This window comes from Aquarana catesbeiana, linkage group LG08 (assembly GCF_042186555.1).
Source record: "Aquarana catesbeiana isolate 2022-GZ linkage group LG08, ASM4218655v1, whole genome shotgun sequence".
NCBI classification, from domain to species: Eukaryota; Metazoa; Chordata; class Amphibia; order Anura; family Ranidae; genus Aquarana; species Aquarana catesbeiana.
The window spans coordinates 279,805,732-279,829,241 of NC_133331.1; the positions used below are offsets into that span (position 1 = coordinate 279,805,732).

The window sequence follows — 23,510 nt, forward strand, 5'->3', positions numbered from 1 at the left end:
AAGGGAAAGGGGGGATGGAGAGAGAGAAAGAGGGAAATGGGGGGATGGAGAGAGAGAAAGGGGGGGATGGAGAGAGAGAAAGGGGGGGGTGGAGAGAGAGAAGGAAGGGAAAGGGGGAAATGGGGGATGGAGAGAGAGAGAGACAGGGGGGTGAAGAGAGAGAAGCAAGGGAAAGGGGAAATAGGGGGATGAAGAGAGAGAAGGAAGGGAAAGGGGGTAATTGGGGGGATGGAGAGAGGGAAGAGGGGGAAGGATAGAGAGCCTAGAGAGAGAAAGGAACAGAGAGCAGGCAGCAGAGAAGGGAGAGGGGAGACGGAGAGAGAGAGAAAGGGAGAGGAGGGATAGAGGAGGGGTGGAGTGAGAGAGAAGGAAGGGAGAGGGGGTAATAGAGAGTGGGTGGAGAGAAAGAAGGGAGGGGGTGAGACAGGGGAGGGAAGGGGGATAGAGAGAAAAGGACAGAGAGGAGGGAGGGAGAGGGGGAGAGGAGAATATAGAGGGAGTGGAGAGAGAGAGGGGTGGAGAGTTTCTACAAGGTCATATTTGCATTACATCATTTCCACTCAATCATAAATAGATCTACAAACAGCGATAGAGTACTTTAATATAGAAAACAAATGAAAATTTGTTGATGTTCTTGCGATAATTTTAGCTGCAGTGATGGCTGAATGGAACGTGCTATTAAAGAACATTTCAATATTTTGTTTGATTTCTCGCTTAATTTTTTACTCATTTATGGCCAGGTTTGGCGCAAGTGAAAAAAAGTACTACAGACAATACTTATATGATTTTGTTGCAAATGCACTAATACGGCTACAATCACCTCAAGTGTAGAGTCAGAATCACCACTAGAGTCTTGCTTTGTGAGAAAAGGAAGTGTCCTTGTGCTGGAGGGGTGGTGGCCATTTTGTTGTAGACCAAAGGAGGAGTTCTAGCGATGTCTAAATTCCTAGAGGGGGTGTGAGGCTGGAGAGAGTGTGTACCCAGTGAGGAGGAGATAATAACATCTTCTTCTTATGAGACAAGGGGGTTCCAGCACTCGATGTGGACTGGGCGGGGAAGATAAGGGGGGCATGTAACCTGAGCAGAGAGTGCTACAGCGCTGGAGCGTCAGCAACTGGGAAAGGTACGTATCCACAGAGCTTGCAATCTAATGTCCCACCACAGTCACTCACTTTTATTATTATTCATTTATATAGCTCTGACATATACCGCAGAGCTGTACAGGGAACACTGAGCTAGTCACATCACTCTCTGTATCAAAGGAGCTCACACTCAAATATCCCAGGACAGTTACACACTATTGTTATAATTATATATTTATAAAGCTCTGACATATTCTGCATTGCTGTACAGAGAACACTGAGCTAGTCACTTCAGTCTCTGCACCAGAGGAGCTTACACTCTAATGTCCCAGAGCAGTCACATGCTTTTATTATTTTATATGTATATAGCTCTAAAAGATACCGCAGTGCTGTAAAGAGACCACTGAGCCATTCTCATCAGTCTTTGTATCAGAGAAGCTCACACTCTAATGTTCCACCAAAGTCACACATGTTTATATAGCTGACATATACCAAAGTGTTATACAGAGCACACTGAGCCAGTCGCATCAGTCTCTGTATCAAAGGAGCTTACACTGTCACACGCTATTATTATTTTCTATTTATATAGCTCTGACATATACCGCAGTGCTGTAAAGAGAACACTGAGCCAGTTACATATGTCTATATCAGAGGAGCTTGCACTCTAATGTTCAACCACAGTTACACACATTTATATAGCTCTGACATATACCATAGTGTTTTACAGAGCACACTGAGCCATTTATTTCAGTCTCTGCACCAGAGGAGCTTACACTCTAATGTCCCAGGACAGTCACACACATTTATATAGCTCTGACATATACCATAGCGCTATACAGAGAACACATATCTCTATATCAGAGGAGCTTGCACTCTAATGTTCAACCACAGTTACACACATTTATATAGCTCTGACATATACCATAGTGTTTTACAGAGCACACTGAGCCATTTACTTCAGTCTCTGCACCAGAGGAGCTTACACTGTAATGTACCAGGACAGTTACACACTATTATTATACATTTTTATAGCTCTGACATATACCAAAGTGCTGTACAGGGTACACTGAGTCATTCACTTCAGTCTCCACACCAGATGAGCTTACACTCTAATGTCCCCGACAGTCACACACTATTATTATTATTATACATTTATATAGCTCTGACAAATACCACAGTGCTGTACAGGAAACACTGAGCCAGTCATATCAGTCTCTGCACCAGAGGAGCTTTACACTCCACGGTCCTCCATTTCATTACCAGACTTCTGTTCTACAGGCTCCTCTTTATCTAACCACCTGATGGAGGAGAGGTCTTGGGCAGTCCATACTGCTAAGGACTTGGAAACCAGGATCAAACTCCCATTTTTTTGACAAAGGTTTGAATTCGGCTGCTGCAAAGCCATGTTAATTCTTCCCTTTGATAAAAAAGGAACCGTATAATTTTTCATTTTTAAACAATTTTTAATTTATTATCATTGTATTTTTTCATTATAGCATAAGAGGAGTGGGAGTATATAGAAGGACACAAGGATCTCTACAAGGACGTCATGATGGAGAACCGGCCGCCCCTCACATCACCGGGTAAGAGGTGACTTTCATTTCTTATAAAGGAGAGAAGAGTATTGAGGATCCACCTAGATACACACATCCTCTGATATAAAGACATAGAAACAATCAGTCAGTGTGTGTGTTTCCTACAGATGGATCCAGTAATGGGAACCCACCAGAGAGATGTCCCCGTCCTCTGTATTCCCGGGACTCCACACAGGAACATCAGGAGATCCCTCAGGATGATAAGGTAGATGGAACCAAACCAGCACTCTGGTGTGCTTTGTAGGCTTTACTGATCCTGCAAAACTGGTATCTCAAAAATAATGTAACCGTCTTTTAATCTTTTAAAGGTATGGTTCACCTTTACCAAAAAACTGCTTATGCAGGTAAGGGGCAGCCACAGATAAAAACAAACAGTGCAGTTAAATAATACCCTCTCTATAGGTGTAATCCATTTAAGTACCTCCTGAATCCTGGCCAAAAGATGCTAGGATGTTACTAAGACACTCTCAGCCATTACTGCTCACCCTCACCATCACAGGAGCAAACTCTTTCTCTGATTCAAACTCCCTCATTTGCACTCTTTCTCCCCGTCAAAGTAGCTCTGAGCTCAGTGATGCGATGGAGGAGATATTGAACCTCACGTTTAGGGTTTTGAGAGCTCGCTCCTGTGATGGTGGGGGTAAGCATCAATGGCTGGGAGCATCTTAGCAATTACCTGGCAAGAAGGCAGGATGGGATGATGCTATCTCTGAGACTTTTTTGGCCAGGATTTGGGAGGTAAGTAAATGGCCTACACCTATAGGAAGGGGATTATCCAACTTCAGTCAAAGCTGCACAGTCCACTTTTATCTACAAATGTCCCCTAGCTGCATATGAAGTTTCTTTGTAAAGGTGAATTAACCATTCTAAACTTATGTTTTCCCCAGGCTGGAGGGTCCATTGTTGTCAAGGTTGAGCCCAAAGATGAAGAACAGTCTTATGTAAGGAGTGATGAGCCATGTAAAGAGGAGGAAGTTCCTCCAGAGATCAAAATAGGTGAGTGATAGACACAAAATCCAGAAATAGTTATTGAGCTATTGAGAATTCACATGTAGTGACATCATAGGTGTGCACAGCCTATTACATTAGGGTGTGCACCCCAAAGCTCAAACACTTGTATGTGTATTAAAACATGGACAGTGTCAGTAGGGCAGTGGATGGTGTCAGTAGAGGAGTGGATGGTGTCACTAGGGCAGTGGATAATGTCAGTAGTTTTATATTTTTATTATTTTATTTTATTTATTAATTATTACAATGTTATTGCTATATTCTTATTATAACTTTTTTAGTAGCCCCGTTGGGGGGCTTTAGTGAAATATCAGGGGTCCAAATAGACACCTGATGTCTCACTTTTAATACAGAGAAAGGGACTAAGAACAGAGATTCCCCAGTCCTTTTCTCTGCAGCCTCAGCTTCACTGGACAGTGAAAGAAAGGGAAGTACTCTGTGCTGAGTGGTTTACTGTTCATTCACAAACTGAAGCATAGTAAACACATTTTGCTATGCTTCAGTCATGAATGAACACAGTAAGTGATTGGTTCATGCAGAAAAGGAAGAGGCCATTAAATGACATACTTACAGGCCCCTTCCCACATGCCCTGAAACAACTCCTGCAGCAGCAGGCAACAGAGGAGAGGAGGGAAGCCCAGCAGCGCCCCGGGGGGGGGGGGGGGGGTGTGAGGCAGCAGAGGAAATCTGCCAAATCTGCACTGCACAGGGTGGTTAGGGTGTCCCCAGGCACTCTCAGCACACCCAGTGCGCATGCCTATGAGTGGCATTCCGCCTCAATTTTTTTTTTAGCACACAATGAAGGGTTCTGCTTCTTAAGTGGAACAAATGTTACCCCATGATAGACTTCTGTGTCCCATCTTGATAAAGAATTACTAATTTCTATTGACAATTTGACATGTTTTTTTCCCTGGTCAATCTGAAACACTGTTGCCTGACCATGGCCCTTGGGGAAAAATAGACCAAGGAGCTCCACCAGCTCTACTGCTCTACTGGACACAGACCCTTTTTATATACAAAGAGAAATGGTTTACAATTGATGTAGGTTTTGGAGAATGTACAGTAACTCCTTCTTGGGGCTAGAATGGGATGTCCCAAGAAACCAGGTATGTCCAGCCAGGGGAAGCAGGGCAGGCAGGGCCCCACCTGCCATGAACATAAAAAAAAACAAAAAAACGACTGAGCTTCGAGGCTTGGGCGAATGGTAAAGCACCATTGGAACAAGCTCAAGCTGTCCAATAAAAATGCTACAGTGGAGGTTCTCCTCTCACTGCAGTGTCATAGAAGGAGACATATGCTCCCTTCCAGCCCAGCCCTCTTAACTAGAAGGAAAAAGAATGGGTTTATGAGTATACGATTTACCCATAATCCCTTGTTTTCTCACACAGTTAAGAAGGAGAATGAGAATCTGCTGCCTGTTGAAAAGGTACTGTTTTAATCAAGCTAAATTATATATTATTATGCTATATCATAATAATTTATTATTTATCTATTTACTGTGAAATTACTGGTTTGAAGTTATAACTTGAAACTTTAGTAATTTGTCTGTTAAGCCACCTGCTTGAGTACAGTTTTTGAAAATATAGTAATTTACCTTAAAAACAATATATATTAATTATTTGTATATTACTTATGGTAATTAACCCCTATCCACCAGGGCCAATTCTGACACTTCTCTACCACATGTAAAAATCATCTTTTTTCTTGCTAGAAAATTACTTAGAACCCCCAAACATTATACAGTATCTCACAAAAGTCAGTACACCCCTCACATTTTTGTAAATATTTTATTCTATCTTTTCATGTGATAACTCTGAAGAAATTACACTTTGCTACAATGTAAAGTAGTGAGTGTACAGCTTGTATAACAGTGTAAATTTGCTGCCCCCTCAAAATAACTCAACACACAGCTATTATTGTCTAAACCGCTGACAACAAAAGTGAGTACACCCCTAAGTGAAAATGTCCAAATTGGGCCCAATTTGTCATGTACCTGGGTGTATTCAAACCGGGATGTTCCTCGTCCCACAGCTGCAGTCTTACTTGTTGTGCCACAGAAGAGCTCTGGAGTTATGGCTATGTTCTCTCAGTTTGATGCATTACCTTGGACTCACTAGCCCCACCTGCCGCCAGTTGTGGAAATCTACAATCAAAGCAGCCCATAAATAGCGGCACTTCCTATCTCTCAGTGCCCTTTTGTGTGGACTAGCTCCCTGGGTGTTGTGACTGCTTTGTGACTCTGAATACCGTATATGAACTTCTGCCTGAATTCCTGACTACTTTCTAGCCTGCTGATTTTGTACTTCACCGCCAGCTCGTGTATGACCTTTGCCTGCCTGACCACTCCTGGATTTCGATCGTGTACCGCTTTGCCTGATCTGTTGCCAACCTGATCTGCCTGACTAAGTTTTCGCCTGAATCCTCAGCACACAAGCTCCACTTCAGACACTACCTATCACAGGTACCTTACACAATTAGCCATTTTCCCTCCCTGGTGTCATGTGACTCGTTAGTGTTACAAGGTCTCAGGTGTGAATGGGGAGCAGGTGTGTTAAATTTGATGTTATCGCTCCCACTCTCTCATACTGGTCACTGGAAGTTCAACATGGCACCTCATGGCAAAGAACTCTCTGAGGATCTGAAAGAAGAATCGTTGCTCTACGTAAAGATGGCCTAGGCTATAAAAAAGATTGCCAAAACCCAGATACTGAGCTGAAGCACGGTGGCCAAGACCATACAGTGGTTTAACAGGACAGGTTCCACTCAGAACAGGCCTCGCCATGGTCGACCAAAGAAGTTGAGTGCACGTGCTCAGCGTCATATCCAGAGGTTGTCTTTGGGAAATAGATGCATGAGTGCTGCCAGCATTGTTGCAGAGGTTGAAGGGGTGGTGGTGGGGGGGGGGGGGTCAGCCTGTCAGTGCTCAGGCCATACGCCGCACACTGCATCAAATTGGTCTGCATGGCTATCGTCCCAGAAGGAAGCCTCTTCTAAAGATGATGTACGAGAAAGCCCGCAAACAGTTTGCTGAAGACAAGCAGACTAAGGACATAGATTACTGGACTCATGTCCTGTGGTCTGATGAAACCAAGATAAACTTATTTGGTTCAGATGGTGTCAAGCGTGTGTGGCGGCAACCAGGTGAGAAGTACAAAGACAAGTGTGTCTTGCCTACAGTCAAGTATGGTGGTGGGAATGTCATGGTCTGAGGCTGCATGAGTGCTGCCGGCACTGGGGAGCTACAGTTCATTAAGGGAACCATGAATGCCAACATGTACTGTGACATACTAAAGCCGAGCATGATCCCATCCCTTCGGAGACTGGCCACAGGACAGTATTCCAACATGATAACGACCCCAAACACACCTCCACTGCCTTGCCTCCACTGCCTTGCTAAAGAAGCTGAGTGTAAAGGTGATGGACTGGCCAAGCATGTCTCCAGACTTAAACCCTATTGAGCATCTGTGGGGCATCTTTAAACGGAAGGTGGAGGAGTGCAAGGTCTCTAACATCCACCAGCTCCGTGATGTCGTCATGGAGGAGTGGAAGAGGACTCCAGTGGCAACCTGTGAAGCTCTGGTGAACTCCATGCCCAAGAGGGTTAAGGTAATGCTGGAAAATAATGGTGGCCACACAAAATATTGACACTTTGGGCCCAATTTGGACATTTTCACTTAGGGGTGTACTCACATTTGTCGCCAGCAGTTTAGACATTAATGGCTGTGTGTTGAGTTATTTTGAGGGGACAGCAAATTTACACTGTTATACAAGCTGTACACTCACTACTTTACATTGTAGCAAAGTGTCATTTCTTCAGTGTTGTCACATGAAAAGATAATAACATTTTTACAAAAAGAGGTGAGGGGTGAGGGGTGTACTTACTTTTGTGAGATACTATATATATATATATATATATATATATATATATATATATAATTTTGGTAGACACCCTAGGGAATAAAATGGTGGTCGTTGCAACTTTTAATGTTACACGGTATTTGCGCAGCAATTTTTCAAACGCATTTGTTTTTGGAAAACAACTGTTTCATGAATATATAAAAAAAAAAAAACACTAAAGTTAGCCTGATATTTTGGTATACTATGAAAGATGATGTTACACCAAGTAAATAAATATCTAACATGTCACGCTTTAAAATTGCGCACACTTGTGGAATGGCGCCAAATTTTGGTACTTAAAAATCTCCATGGGCGACACTTGAAAATTTTTTACAGGTTACATGTTTAGAGTTACAGAGGAGGTCTAGTGCTAGAATTATTGCTCTCGCTCTAACGTTTGTGCCGTATGTAACCTGTGTGTATCTGGCTGTGATACTAGCCAGTGCCTCACCAGCCACTGACCTCACCGCACGTCCCTGCAAGAAACACACATCATTTGTAGAGCTCCTTGGTTTATTTCATTCCTGAGTTGTATGCCTTTCGTAGGTGGACTGAAGATTGTGCTCCCTGTCTAAGAAGAACCCTTACCTAAGGAAATTCTGCTCTCAGTTGCCACTGATCCTTAGCCACACCAACTGCTCGCTTGGATCCCTTTTGGCTTCATGCAATTCCTGCTTCTGACCCTGTTTAGAGTTTGGATTGTGAATTTAAAATACGGGTCAGTCCCTGTTATTTAGTATCACATTTCCACATTTAAAGCAGACCTTTCCTTAGAGAAACATGGAAGCCACCATTAATGATCATGCTAGTTGCCTGGTTATCTGGCTTCAATGCCGTCATCAAGCCTGAGTACAGATGAGTACTTGGAAATGGTTTAATGACACCTATCTGATATTTATTCTACAGATGTACCCACTAACAGGAATACCCCAGAGAGAGGTCCCTGTTCTCTGTATTCCTGGGAATCCAAACAGGAACATCAGGAGATCCCTCAAGACAATGAGGTATGTCAAAACAAGAACCTGCTCTAAACCAAACCCAGTGCTCATAGAATATGTTAGATTATGTGGCCCCAGCAGTGCCCCTCCTGCCATGCCCCCTGTTGTGTTTCAGTTGGAGTAACTTGAGCAGCCTGCTAAGAGCCCTAACTAATTGTGAGCCAGGTCTCCTCATCCAACATCAGGGAATGACCTCACAAATGCTCCTTTGGCTGATTGGACACAATCCAAAATATCATGGAAAGCCTTCCCAGAATAATGGAGAGTGTTATAGATCATGGGTCTTCAAACTTTCTAACCAAAGGAACAGTTTACTCCTCTTCATACTTTAGGGGGGCTGGACTGTGAGCAGTTGGAGTAGAAATTATCCTGGCATCTGTGTGATTAAACAATGCATCTTTGGTATTAGGGGCAGGAATAGTGCCCCAACATTGGTGTCAGTGGGAGGAATAGTGCCCCAAAATTGATGTCAGTGGGAGGAATAGTGCCCCCACATTGGTGTCAGTTGGATGAATAGTGCCCCATTGTTGGTGTCAGTGGGAGGAATATTGCCCCATCATTGGTGTCAGTAGGAAGAATAGTACCGCATCATTAGTGTCAGAGGGAGGAATAGTGCCCCATCATTGGTGTCAGTGGAAGGAATAGTGCCCCGACATTGGTGTCAGTGGGAGGAATAGTGCCCCAAAATTGATGTCAGTGGGAGGAATAGTGCCCCCACATTGGTGTCAGTTGGATAAATAGTGCCCCATTGTTGGTGTCAGTGGGAGGAATATTGCCCCATTATTGGTGTCAGTAGGAAGAATAGTGCCCCATCATTAGTGTCAGAGGGAGGAATAGTGCCCCATCATTGGTGTCAGTGGGAGGAATAGTGCCCCATGGTTGGTGTCAGTGGGAGGAATAGTGCCCCATCATCGGTGTTAGTTGGAGGAATAGTGCCCCATCATTGCTGTCAGTGGAAGGAATAGTGTCCCATCATTGCTGTCAGTGGAAGGAATAGTGTCCCATCATTGCTGTCAGTGGAAGGAATTGTGTCCCATCATTGCTGTCAGTGGAAGGAATTGTGTCCCATCAATGCTGTCAGTGGAAGGAATTGTGTCCCATCAATGCTGTCAGTGGGAGGAATAGAGCCCCATCATTGGTGTCAGTGGGAGGAATAGTGCCCCAACATTGGTGTCAGTTGGAGGAATAGTGCCCCATCATTGGTGTCAGTTGGAGGAATAGGAATAGTGCCCCATTGTCGGTGTCAGTGGGAGGAATAGTGTCCCATCATTGCTGTCAGTGGGAGGAATAGTGTCCCATCATTGCTGTCAGTGGAAGGAATTGTGTCCCATCATTGGTGTCAGTGGGAGGAATAGAGCCCCATCATTGGTGTCGTTGGGAGGAATAGTGCCCCATTATTGGTTTCAGTCGGAGAGATAGTGCCCCATTCTTGATGGCAACAGTAGGAATATTGCCCCTTTGTTGGTGTCAGTGTGAGGAATAGCGTCTTGTATCAGTGGAAGGAAAAGTGCCCCAGGGGTCAGATAAAGGCAAGCAAAGGGCTGCGACTGGCCCCCAGGCTGCAGTTTGTAGACCACTTTTATAGATGCAAGGATTGGGGGGTGGGAAATGAGTGGAAATCTCTTAGTTAATGACATAGCAATTAAAACTCTTAGAATCTCCATCATTTTGTTGTTGTTTGGGTTATCACTAGAGAAGTTGGTTACCAAATCAGGGATTTGGGGGAAATGTCCCCAGCAAGAACCCTGACAACAATGAAAACCCAAGATTCTAATCCTGCTGCAGTCCATCCAATGGCCTACAAACTGCTCTATCTTATCTAGGCTAAAGATCTTGTGGTCGTTAAAGTCGAAGACATGAATGATGATGACTTGTACAGCAGCCGTGATGCACATGGTAAGTTACAAATGACTAATACTGGGTGGAAAGACATGTGTCCATCATTGCCATCCTGTGTAAACCCAAGATGATCCAGACGAAGAAAAAATTATTTTAAAGGGATCTAGCGAAATTCTGTTTTGGTAGTCATGGACTTTATGTGGACCATATAGAAACAAACTGAGTATCATAAAAACTGTTTATTTACACATATTAAAACAAGACAACAAATATAAAAAATGCTCTCTGCTTAGAGGTTCACATCATGTATAGATTCCAACAGATTTCACATGTAGACCAGATGCATTTTGAACGGTCTTCTTCAGGAGACATCGTGAAGGGATCTACAAAGCGTAAATACACTTGTTATACAATACACTGTCATTGTTTTGTAAATCAAATCATGATGTGACCCTGATATGGCCATAATGAAGACTTTTATAAGACATGTTTTCGAATATCCCTGCACAATTAACTGCTCTCGCAGGGCTTGTGCCTCCTTTTTAAATGATTCCCCATTGGATCAAACTCTACAAAGTTGAAGGTATTAACTCTATGGGATAGACCTCACAAGAGGTTTAGGGTGAAAGCTATTCTCCCTTAAAACGGTGTTCCTTGCAGTAGGCTTTTTAAAAAGAGGATTTTCCAGGTTGCCCATACTGTTGACTTTTACTTTTACACCTAGAAATGTAATTCTACAAGGACTGTAAGACATTGTAAATTTCAAATTGTAGTTATTATTGTTCATAAACTCCAAAAATTTCTTCAACTGCATTTCAGGGCCATCCCAGACAATAAAAATATTGTACCTATGCCACGTCATTATGTGGGACAGGTACATAGACAAGGAATCGCCTAGGGGAAAATCCCACTCCCCCAGGTAAAAAGTAGCGTGGGATGGGGCACAAAATGTCTCCATCACTATGCTTTGCACCTGGAGGAAGTGGGAGCCCTGGAAGGAAAAAATATTGTGTGTTAGGACAAATCTAAGTAAGTCCAAAATGAAATAGTTGTAGACATATTCACATTGACTTTTCTGCTGAATACATTTTTCAATTATTTTAAAGCCATTTTCATGATGGATGGAACTGTATAAACATCCAACGCCTATTGTTGCTTAAAAAAAGCCCCCTTTGGAATGGATAGATCTTTCATGATTTGTGGAAAACTTATAGTGTCCTTAATGAATGAAGGTAAACTGAACACAAAGGGTCTTAATCAGGGCTTTTTTTCTCAGAAAATAGGAACAGGAACTACGACCCCCCAAAACCCCCTTCCCCCCAACACACACACCATCCAAACCGCATAAAATAGTGGATGTGGTCAAATTTCACTAACAATGGGAGGGCCTTAAAGGCACATGAAATACCAGGAGAGCATTACGTACAGAGTGCAGAGTTCAGGGGGTGTGCACACAGAGTGCAGAGTTCAGGGGTGCACTACACACAGATTGCAGAGTTCAGGGGTGCACTACATAAAGAGTGCAGAGTTCAGTCTTCTTCCACAGCTACTCTGCATCACCCATCCACATCTCACTTTCAGCCCTCTTCCCCTCTTACCTCTGCATGCAACCCCCCTCCCCCCATCTTCTCCTCACCTCCTTAAAAGCTCCACCATCTTCCACATATCTTAATTTTCTTGCTTTATTAAGCCAAAGCACCTAGTCGGCTCTAGTACCTCCCCGCATATTGTAGTTGGCTCCGCCTCGCTTACTTGCTGGGATTTCATCCAGTAGAGGTGTTGGCATCTGAACTGCACCCCAGGCACCTGCCTCTCCCTTATCCCCATCCTGCACTCAGTGGGAGCCACTCAGGAGATCAGATGTGTGGTAGCCGTTGGGAGAAGAGCTGTCACTTGTAAACACAGAAGCCGGACTTAGTAGTAGTGGTGAGCAGGGAGCAGAGGGACTGAGCCAGAGGTAGTGGAACTGAGTTCCACCAAGTTCCAGCTGGTAAAAAAAGCCCCTGATTGTCAATACTGTTTCAATTTGCTGGCACAACTCCCCCGCCAATCCTCGCAAAGATGAAACTGTCTGGCAAAGTCATTTTACACAGGCTGTTAAAACGCATGCAGGCATTGATGTTTTTTTCTTTAATAAAGAGCCTAACGTGCTTTGTCAACTGAATGCCAAGGGTCAAGTTTTGATAGAGTACTTGTTATGACCCACCCCTAGTCAGGTAGGCAGGATGCAGGTAGGCAGGCTCTGTGTTTGATTGGCTTGCAGTGATTATTATTTTGTATTTTTCTTCCATGTCTACTTTTCTCCAGATACCCAACATGACAGGAAGAACCTTGAGAAACATCCTGGGACTTCACTGGACAGTAACCTTGCCGACACCCCCTTTGACCCCTCTGTACACCAGAGCCCCCGTCCCACAGCCAGTGATGTCAATGATTTCTTCCATTGCCATGAATGTGGCCGCTATTTCATTCAAAGGGCCGACCTTGTGTCACACCAGAAAACACATTCTGGCCAGGCCACCAGTGAGGGAGCCTTCCCATGCCTTGAATGTGGGAAGGCCTTTGACACGAAACACAAGCTTATACAGCATCGCAGGATTCACACCAAGGACAAGCCATTTGCCTGCTCTGAATGTGGGAAGTGTTTCATCTGGAAGTCCCTCTTGGCCCGCCACCAAAAGGTACACAGAGATGAGAAACCATTCTCCTGCCCCGAGTGTGCAAAACGTTTCACCTGGAAGTCGAACCTGGTGGACCATCAAAGAATTCACCTGGCACAGAGGCCCTATGCCTGCTTTGAGTGTGGAAAGTGCTTTGGGAGCAAGCTACACCTCAGCAAGCACCAACGCGTTCACACTGGCGTCAAGCCATATCCATGCACAGAGTGCGGGAAATGTTTCTCAGAGGCGTCGTCCCTTGTTAAACATCGAGGCACGCACGCGGCTCAGAAACCTTTCTGCTGTCTTGAATGCGGGAAGTACTTTGCGTCAAAGTCCAACCTCCTTTGCCACCACCAAAGAAGCCACGCAGGAGAAAAACCATTCTCCTGCTCTGAGTGTGGCAAGCGATTTGCCAAAAAGCCGTGGCTGGTGGAGCACCAGAGGACCCACACTGGAGAAAAGCCATTTTCATGCTCCAAATGCAGCAAGTGCTTTACGCAAATGTCCTCCCTGGCCAAGCACATGAAAATTCACACAGGAGAGAAGCCGTACTCATGTGCCGACTGCGGCAAGCGGTTTGCTGGGAAGCCCAATCTGGTCCTACACCAGAGAACGCACAGCGGCGAGAGGCCCTTCACCTGCCCTGAGTGTGGCAGTTCCTTTGGCAAGAAGCAGTGCCTGGTTGAACATCTGCGCATTCACACAGGTGAGAAGCCATTCTCCTGTGCAGAGTGCGGGAAATGCTTTACGCAGAGGTCCAACCTCATGAAGCACCGCAGGACTCACACCGGAGAAAAGCCTTACACCTGTTCGGAGTGCAACAAGTCTTTTGCCAAGAAGTCCAGCCTAATTGGTCACCAAAAGAGTCACTGTGGAGAGGTGCCTGTGTGACAACCCAAAGACCTTGAAGATTCATTGCAGTAACCATGATGGGCTACCAAATATGGTGGGGATGTAGTTTTGACCCTCAGGCCTCTTTTTTCAGCAGAAGATGACATGGGTGCCCCCAAGCAGTGCATGGTTTGCTGTACAGTTCTCCTATAGTGAGAATAGAAACCTCTCAGGAGCTCGGACACCGTGCCCTGAAATAATTTATAGCTGGTGCCTAACTTTTATAGCTACTTTTTTCATTATAGTCCTTTGGGTTAGGTTACTGTCCAAGATGCTGTATTCTTATCCATAATCTCCTGCTACTGTAAACACGGAATTGATGGCATGTAGTCAACACGGTTTTCCAGTAGGAGCCTAAACCTAAAAGGGCTTTTGTACTCAAAGACTTCAATCCCTTGGCTTCTCAAGAGGATCATACCTCCTAAAGCACATAAAGCAGATGGTTGCTGGTCTGTAAATGCTCACAGACCATAAATCAGATGGTGAGATGTATAGTTTTAGGGGATCTAACACTACTGCAGAGAAGAGGCAACATGGGGCAGCTCTTGACTCTGCAGCCAGGGACAGATCCAAGGCTTCAGATACTAATTAAAGCTACATTTACGCTACACGATACAGTACAGTATTACTGAACTGCTCCACAGAATTATGGATCAGTGCAGCAGCTGTTCTTAAAGAAGGTAAAAAAACCTTCTTCTTATAAAAACAATTTAACAGCTCTAGCTCTGACCTCTAAAATGAAAATATAATGCAAATCCTCCCAAATATAAAGTGCATAACATCAACAAATAAATAACATCCAGGGTGTGCTTTTAAATAAAATGACATGTCCTCTTTAAAATAACAATAAATTTAAATTATGTTGAAAAATGTTTAGTGTCCTTTATCAACCAAAAAGTCCAAAAATGTGTAGATATTCGTCCAGAAAATAAATATTCTCTGAAAAAAAAAAAAAAATGTGAATCAAATTTCAGTCTAGCTTCATCCACGTCATTGGTGGTGGACTGAAGTGGATTAAGAAAGATTGAAATTTGATTCACGTTGGAACACAACAAGAGTATGAAAACATTTTTGTAATTCTTTTATTTGTGTACCCAAAATTGCACAGTACAAGCCAAGCAGGAAAGAGCATAAAGGGGTACAGAGATAACCAACATGCAGTATAATATATAGACATTAGGATCTGCTTAGCTATAATAAGCATACAAAAGTAAAACAAACATCAAATCAGTTAGCAGCCATCAGGTCTTCGAGATCAAGCAAACTTTAAATCAGTTATCAGCCAATATAACTAGCCTAGCTAGAGGTGACAGATAGTGCCTCCGACAAATGAAATGGTGAAAAATTCTGGGGTCTCTTAAAGGACATCAGGGGCCAAATGAAGAGATGTAGGACCAAAAAAGCAGAATAGCAGGATCGCTCCCCCAGGGCCAAAATCAGGCAAATCCCAGGAATTCAACCGGGTTGCGAAGTCTCCCGTAGATAGGCATCCGTGTATACAAAGTGTTGCCATGGCCTCCAAGTGTCCCGAAAGGTCTCCTCCCGATTGTATAAGGTTGCCGTAAGATCTTCCATATCCCTAAGTTCATTAAATTTGGAAAATCATAGAGGCCTCGAAGGCAGAGTCACAGATCTCCAGCGCAGAGGAATACAAGCCTTTGCAGCATTCAACAACTGGATTGTGAGAGAGGTCTTATATTTTTTGATGGGCCGTGTTGTAAGGTGCAGCAGACACGCCGCCGGGTTTCCTGCTAGATCAACACTGGTCAGATCTTTGATGGTACAGGCCACCTCTTGCCAAAATTGTTTGATTTTTGGACAGTCCTAAAAAATGTGGAACATTGTGCCCCGGTCAGCGCCACACTGCCAACACGTATCTGGTACCTGCGGAAAAATACGGTGTAAAGCCATGGGCACCCTATACCACCTAGTTAAAATCTTGTAGCTGATTTTTTGGACCTTGGTGGCAATTGAAGACTTCTGAGCAAAATGAAGAATTTTCTCCTTTTGTGAATCACTAAAATACATAGTGAGATCAGATTCCCACTTAGAAAGGAAAGTAGGGGGAAATCCTCCTTTGGTTGGATCAAGGCAGCATAGATAGTGGAAAGACAATGGTGAATCGGTTCCCGTCTATGGCAAATGCTCTCTAATTCCGTAAATTGATGCGAAACACCCGGAGAATGAGCACACTGGCAGAGAAAGTGCCTGAGCTGGAAACTACCTCAGAAGTCTAAGGAGGATGTTAAGGTGTTTATTAGGGCAGTAGAGGAGAGCTTGTCCTCAGACCCCAAGAAGTCCCAAAGATGGAGACAACCACTGAACAACAAACATTGGAACTGTGGGTTGTGGAGATCGGGCTGAAACTTCGGATTACCTAGAATAGGGATACTGGGTGACGGCAATGGGGAAATCAAGGAGCTTTGAAAAGTGTCCCTAGCAACCATCAAAGCGCTACCAAGGTTTGGATGGGTACTGCGGTCCTTGGGCAACTGGGAGGTGATCCAGGGCCAACTCTTCACCACTGGATTCCTCCAGCTCCATAGCCACCCAATGTTTTGCATCAGTGTGGCAGTGCCAGTCCACCAACCTGGTGAGGTGAGTAGCCCTATAATAAACCCGCACATCAGGGAGGCCAACTCCACCCCGGCATTTAGAGACATGGAGAAGTTGGAGTTGGAGACAGGGTTTCCGATGGGACCACACAAATTCCCAAAAGAGGGAGTTCACTCATTTGAAAAACAAGGGAGGTAGTCTAATGGGAAGGGCTTGTAAGAGATAAAGAACCTTCGGCTATAATGTCATCTTGAGGGCGTTACAATGGCCAAACCAGGTCAACATGAGTAAGTGCCAGCAAAGTAAGTCAGCTCTCATGCTCAGGAGCAGTGGTAATAAATTTGCCATATAAAGAGTAGCAGGGTCTGACGTGATATATATTCCCAAATAAGGAACAGAGCCAGTCGCTTAATGAAAGGGAAAAGAGGGACGGAGATGTCTGATCACAGCCTGCTCCACTGTGATGTTGAGAGCGGAGGACTTGGATAAATTAATTTGGAAATACGAAAGGGTACCATACTCATGGAAGGATGAACAAGATTTGGCAGGGACGTCAGTGGATCTGTCAGAAAGAAAATTCAATTGTCCGCAAAGGCGGCAACCTTATGGATGCCAGAGGCTTTCCGGAGGCCCACAATGCTAGAATCCAATCTCACTGTACAGAGAAAGGGTTCCAGGGTAAGTATGAAGATCAGGGGAGAGAGTGGGCATCCCTGGGGAGTACCATTCATGATCATAAAGAAATCAGACATGTTTCATTAACTTTGACTACAGCCGAGGGACAAGAATAAAGGGAGAGGATCCAGCTCAACATAGAGGACCCCAAACCGATGTGCTCCAGAGTGGCTTGCTTAAAGTGCTAGTTGACCCTATCAAAAGCTTCCTCCATGTCCAAAGACAGCAGGAGAAGGGGGTGGTGGGAGGTCCTGGCAGTGTAGATCAAATTGAGGACTTGGATTGTATTATCCCTAGGCTCACAGAGAGGTACAAAGCCCGCCTTGTCCTGGTGAATAAGACGTGGGATATGAGGAAGTAGCCGATTGGCCAGGATTTTGGCAAACATCTTCAAATCAGAATTTAGGAACGGCGATCAGACGGTAGTTCTCTTGCGGGAGAGGTCCTTCCCCTCCTTAGGGATCAATGAGATGTAGGCTCGTAGGCTGTCCTGAGGCATGCTCTTCCCATCTGTTATGGAGTTGAGCGCAGAGGTCAAATGAGGGGACAATATCTTGAAGAAAGCCTTGTAATAAGCTGGAGTAAGGACATCTGGTCCTGGGGATTTCTTGCTTTTGGAGAGGGCCAGAGCCACCCCCAACTCTTCTGCTGTGATTGGCTCCTCCAGTTCCTCCCAAATCTCTGAGGGCAGGGACAGCATTCCCGAAGACATTAGGTAAGACTATATCCTGAAAGGGGGGACCGATGGAGAGGAGCAACCAAGGTTATACAAGCCGTCATAGAAAGTTTTAGAGGCAGACACCATCGCCTTAAAGGTTGGCAATTTCTGTGCAGAGGTGTCCTGAGTGTATGGAATAAGGGTTTTGGTGCGTGGACCATGTAAGGCCCGAGCCAGTAATGTACCCGGTTTATTGGAAAAATGATACATAGTGCGATGGGCCCACGCACATTTTTGCTTTGTCTTATGGTAGAGAGGAGACCGCAACTTCTCCCCCACTTTAAGGAGATCCTGGTAAGTGGAGCATGCATGAGTCGATTTATGGAAGCATTTCAATCTGCACAATTCAGCGAGAAGTTCTTCCGTTCGGCGGGTGCGCTCCTGTTTGAGGCGACCACCAATCTCCTGATTAATGCATCCCGCACAACTGGCTTGTGAGCATCCCAGACCACCAACGGGTTATCTACCAAGTCACGGTTAATGGAAAAATACTCCGTCAGGGTTGTCTGCAGTGCAGAGCAGGTATCCGGGAACTGTAATAATGCCTCATTCAGTCTCCACGAAGGGGGACTGTGCGAGATGGAGCCAAACTGGAGAGTTAAATGGACTGGAGCATGGTCAGAGAAGGAAATTACATCAATGCTTGCAGACACAACTCAAGGTAAAGCCTGATGTGAAATCAAAAGGTAATCGAGTCGTGAATAGGTGTGATGGACCGAGGAGTAGAAAGAATAGTGCTGTTCCTGAGGGTTCAACAATCGGCAAGGGTCCACCAAATGCAAAAGCTGCAGATCTGCCTTCAATCGTTTGAGGTGAGAGTAGCAAAAGTACCCCACAACACGTCCAATAAGCGATCCATAGCAAAATTAAGAACACCCTCAAAAACCAAGAGTCCTTCAGAGAACAGAACAGAAGAACAGGAGGAAGGTCCTGAAGGAATTAGAGATGGTCCATATTCAGGAAATAAACATTGGCAAAGGAGATCTGAACATCCTGAACCTTCCCCTTGAGCAGGAGTAAGGGACCCTGGGCATCCGGCTGAAGCTTACCAAGAGTCCATGGTACTGACTTAGCGACCAATCTACTGACCCCTTTAGATTTAGAAATAGGCGAGGGACTGTCATACGCCCATGGAAAGTCTCTATTGGTCAATTTGGGAACACTGTCACATCAAAAGGTGCGTTTCTTGCAGAAAGGAAACTTGGGTTTTATCCTTCTGGAGATCGGCTAGTAGCCGGGAGCGTTTTGCTGGGACATTCAGACCTCATACATTGAGGGTGGAGATCTGAAGGGAGCCCATGGCAGGCCGAGAAAAGGCACACTAACGGGGAAGTTAAGGGAAGAAGACGCACAAGGCAGCCCTGGACGGGAGATAACAGAACCCAAGAGAGGGGAGACCGAAGAGAAGGGAGGTGAAAGAGTGGCAGAGGGGAGAGGAGGGAAAGGGAAGAATGGAAAGGTCAGAAGAAGAGACAAGAAACAGGGAAGAATAATGGCCAAGGGGTAGAGGGCATGGCCCTTGTCATCTCCCTTCCAGCTGATGGAAAGGGTAGGAAGAAAGAGAAAAAAGGGGGAGGGGTAGGAGAAGTCTACAAAAATGTATCACACGGGTCCCTGATGGAGCGCACAGGCACTCAAGCAGGGAGCCACCTTATCTGGGGGTGGAAATGCGCAAAAATAAAAAAGGGGGTTAAACCAACAAAGAGAGGAGGTGCACGGACTAGGTGTCCATGACAGTCATAGTGAGGAACTGGTAGGACTGCACTCTACAACCAAGGAGAGGTTGTCATGGTTATGCAATAGAGGTTGTTTGTCAGCTTACCTGTTTCCATGTGTTCATCTCCTAAGACCAGCTGTCTCTCACATGACTGCTTTTATTAACTCTCCTCTAGCATGGCTCCACCCCAGCTCCTATCAGAGAACTCTATATTAACCTCTGCACTGCAGGTCAGCCCTGCTTATCAACCTTTGTGTGTTTGGCTTCCTGTTCCTGCCTGCCATGTGCTCTACATTTATTTCTGTTACCGACCTTGGCGTGTTCTATACTATTCCTGTCTGCTCGTGACCCTGACCTTTTGCGTGTCCCCGACTATCCCTGTTTGCCTGTGACCCTGAACCTTGGCGTGTACTCTGTTGTCCTTGTCTGCTTGTGGCCCTGACCTTGGCTTATTCCTTACTATCCTTATCTTTCTGTTGCCTACTGTGGGTGTGAGCTGGGGGACCCTGGGGGTCGCGACCTGGAGCCAGTTGCAGCCCAGTCCATCCTCACCATCAGAGGCTCTGGTGAAAACCTGCTGGCTCTTAGACTCCGCGCCCCAGGGAATCCTATGCTCTAACCCCGGTGGGATCCGTGTTGGTGTTCCAGTGACCCTGCCTTTCTTATACCCGGACTCCCATCCGCAGCAGTCAGCCATAGGGTCCACTGCCTTGTGGTGCACTCCTGATCCCAACGGTGTGCATCTGTCACCTAGCCTCAAGGTGAACTGACAGTTTGATCAGCCATGGACCCGGCTGACATGTCGCTTCCTGCAGCCGATCCATTGCAGGGCATAGTTCGCAGACTCGAGCCCCAGGAATCTAATCAGACTCAGGTGATGTGATTCCTTAAGGATCTGGCTTCCCGCTTCGAGCAGCTCCAGGCCTCCTTGGGAAACCCGAACCTGCAGCCTCAAGTACAATCAGCAGCTGCACCTATCGCACCAGTCGCAGCCACACATTCATATTCACTGCCAGCTCCGTCCCTTTTTCTGGGGACTCCAAGGCCTGCAGGGGCTTCCTCAGCCAATGCACCATTCATTTTGAGCTCCAGCCTCAAAACTTTCTGTCTGATTGGGCTAAGGTAGCCTATATCATTTCCCTCCTCCCTGGTGAAGCTTTAGCTTGGGCTGCCCCCCCTGTGGGAGAAGAATGACCCGGTGGTTTCCAGCCTGCCCGACTTCTTGAAGCTGTTTCGTAATATCTTCGAGGAGCCAGCTCGGGTTTCTTTAGCGGCTAGTGCCCTTTTACGCCTTCGCCAAGAATCTTGTTCAGTGGGACAATATGCGCTTCAGTTCCGTATTTTCACAGCTGAATTGAGCTGGAACAATGAGGCCCTGGTCGCAACCTTTTTACATGGCCTCTCTGCCCGAGTGAAGGACAAATTAGCAGGAAGAGCCATCCCAGCCGGTCTGGACGATGTAATCTCCTTGTGCAATCAGATTGACATTCGTTTCCAGAAGCAGTCCCTAGAAAAAAGACGCCAGCACCCTCTAGGTCCTAGTCAGCCAGAACTCTTCCCCCGTCGATCTGTGGAGCATCCTCTGCCTGCTGAGGAACCTATGCAGCTGGGCCGGACTAGACTAACCCCCGAAGAACGTGCTAGACGCAGAACTCTAGGCTTGTGTCTTTATTGTGGGGGCAAGGGTCATTTTCGTGACTCCTGCTCGCTTCGTCCGGGAAATGCTCAGGGTCTAATACGTTTGGAAGGTGGAGTATTGGACCCAGAAACATCACCTTCTCGTCTTCTTCTTCCGGTGTTCCTCCATGTAGGCTCTTCTCCCCAGTCGGTCCTAGCATATCTGGACTCCGGGGCTGCCGGCAATTTTATGGACTGGAGAACTGCTTCTTCTATGAAGCTTACCCTTTCTCCCCTCGCTACACCACTGGTAGTTTCGGCAATTGATGGCACTGTGCTCCCATGGGGTCCTATACGTTTCCAGACGCTACCTATTAGGATGTCAGTAGGGATACTCCACCAGGAGTGGATTTCCTTCCTCATTCTACCCAAGGCCTCTACCCCCATTGTATTGGGCCTTCCTTGGCTACAGCTCCACTCTCCACATGTGGACTGGGTCTCTGGGCAGATCCTGGCTTGGGGTCCTTCGTGTTTCTTGTCCTGTCTTCTCAAGGTGGTCCCCAAGGAGAGACTTTCCATTGCTACCACATTCGTATCTTCTGATCTTCCCGCGGCATACAGCGATGACCGGGATGTGTTCTGTAAGAAGTCTGCTGAGGTGCTTCCTCCCCACAGATCTTTCGACTGTGCCATTGACCTTGTCCCTGGAGCAGCTCTGCCCAGGGGTCGTACCTACCCTCTGTCCATTCCAGAGACCCAGGCCATGTCTGAGTATGTCGCCGAGAATCTGGAGAGAGGTTTCATCTGGAAATCCTCGTCGCCTGCAGGAGCAGGGTTCTTTTTCGTTGCTAAAAAGGATGGTACCCTCAGACCCTGCATCGACTATCGAGGGTTAAACGCAGTGACCATCAAAAGCCGATACCCCTTACCTCTAATATCTGAGCTATTCGACAGGTTGAAGGGGGCTTCCATTTTCACCAAGTTGGATCTCAGAGGTGCATACAATCTCATTAGACTACGGGAAGGTGACGAATGGAAGACTGCGTTAAACACTAGGAACGGGCATTACGAATACCTGGTTATGCCTGTTTGGTTTGTGTAATTCTCCAGCTGTGTTCCAGAACTTTGTCAATGAAATCTTCAGGGATCTACTGTACCAGTTTGTTGTCATCTATCTGGATGACATTCTCATCTTTTCCGAAAATCTGCTTGCTCACAGAAACCATGTCCGCACCGTTCTTCAGTGCCTTAGAGAGAATAATCTCTATGCTAAACTGGAGAAATGTTCCTTTGAATGTCCTGAGGTCCTGTTTCTGTGATGTTTTGTTTCTAGTTTGGGTCTTCGCATGGATCCCGGAAAGGTCTCGGCCATTACCAATTGGCCCCTTCCTGCTAGCCTCAAGGCCACACAGCGCTTTCTTGGCTTCACAGATTATTATAGGCAGTTGATAAGGAATTACTCTTCCATTGCCGCGCCTATTATCGCTTTAACCATGAAGCGTGCGAATGCCAAAGACTGGCCTCCCGAGGCTGTCTCTGCGTTTCACTATATGAAACAGGCCTTTGTTTCTGGACCTCTCTTGAGGAGACCAAATCCTGGGGATCCATTTTTTATTGAAGTAGACCCTTCTTCGATGGGGGTGGAAGCTGTGCTTCTTCAGTTCTTTGAGAAGAGACGTCAACCATGTGCGTTCTTCTTCAAAAAATGTTCTCAGGCAGAGAGAAATTATGCCATTGGTGATCGGGAACTTCTCGCAATTAAATTGGCGTTGGAAGAGTGGCGTCATCTCTTGGAGGGTTCCCTTCACTTCATTACGATCTTTACTGATCACAAGAATCTACAATACCTACAGAATGCTAAACGACTGAACCCCAGACAGGCCAGGTGGAGCCTCTTCTTTTCCCGTTTTAAATTCACGATTACGTACAAACCTGGTTCCTTCAACGGTCGGGCTGATGCGCTCTCTAGGTCATTTAACACTTTGGACGAGGAGTCCACCCCTGATCCTGAGCCGATCATTCCGACCTCATGCATTGTTGCCCATTCCACCACCCTGGAATCAAAAATTCCTCCTGGCAAGACCTTTGTTCCCACGGAGCTAAGAGCTAAGATCCTTCGTTGGGGATATGATTCCAAGGTGGCAGGGCATGCTGGGTTCCTCCGATCCTTCCTGCTAATCAGTCGTCTCTACTGGTGGCCTAACCTCCGCTCGAATGTTAAAGAGTACGTTAAGGCTTGTCATGTTTGTGCTCAGTA

At 45.8% G+C, this 23,510-nt stretch overlaps 2 protein-coding genes across 2 annotated transcripts in view; both read left to right on the forward strand.

Annotated features, from left to right (window-relative positions):
- The window catches only part of LOC141106752 (uncharacterized), a 122,623-nt gene that overhangs the window by 34,233 nt on the left and 64,880 nt on the right, over positions 1–23,510 (forward strand). The gene's annotated exons all lie outside the window — the stretch shown is intronic.
- Positions 898–14,840, forward strand: LOC141104514 (uncharacterized). The gene is made up of 7 exons (XM_073594092.1): positions 898–1,123; positions 2,579–2,665; positions 2,785–2,882; positions 3,565–3,673; positions 8,489–8,586; positions 10,404–10,476; positions 12,727–14,840. Exons 2-7 carry the CDS (start codon positions 2,632–2,634, stop codon positions 13,968–13,970), a joined length of 1,656 nt encoding a protein of 551 aa, XP_073450193.1. The 5' UTR covers positions 898–1,123; positions 2,579–2,631; the 3' UTR covers positions 13,971–14,840.

Excerpts from the sequence above, each read along its gene's own strand:
- LOC141104514 (XM_073594092.1), top strand. The coding sequence starts at position 2,632 with ATGATGGAGAACCGGCCGCCCCTCACATCACCGG. Across the intron at positions 2,883-3,564 it reads AGATCCCTCAGGATGATAAG|GCTGGAGGGTCCATTGTTGT; the intron begins GTAGATGGAACC and ends TGTTTTCCCCAG. Across the intron at positions 10,477-12,726 it reads CAGCAGCCGTGATGCACATG|ATACCCAACATGACAGGAAG; the intron begins GTAAGTTACAAA and ends ACTTTTCTCCAG.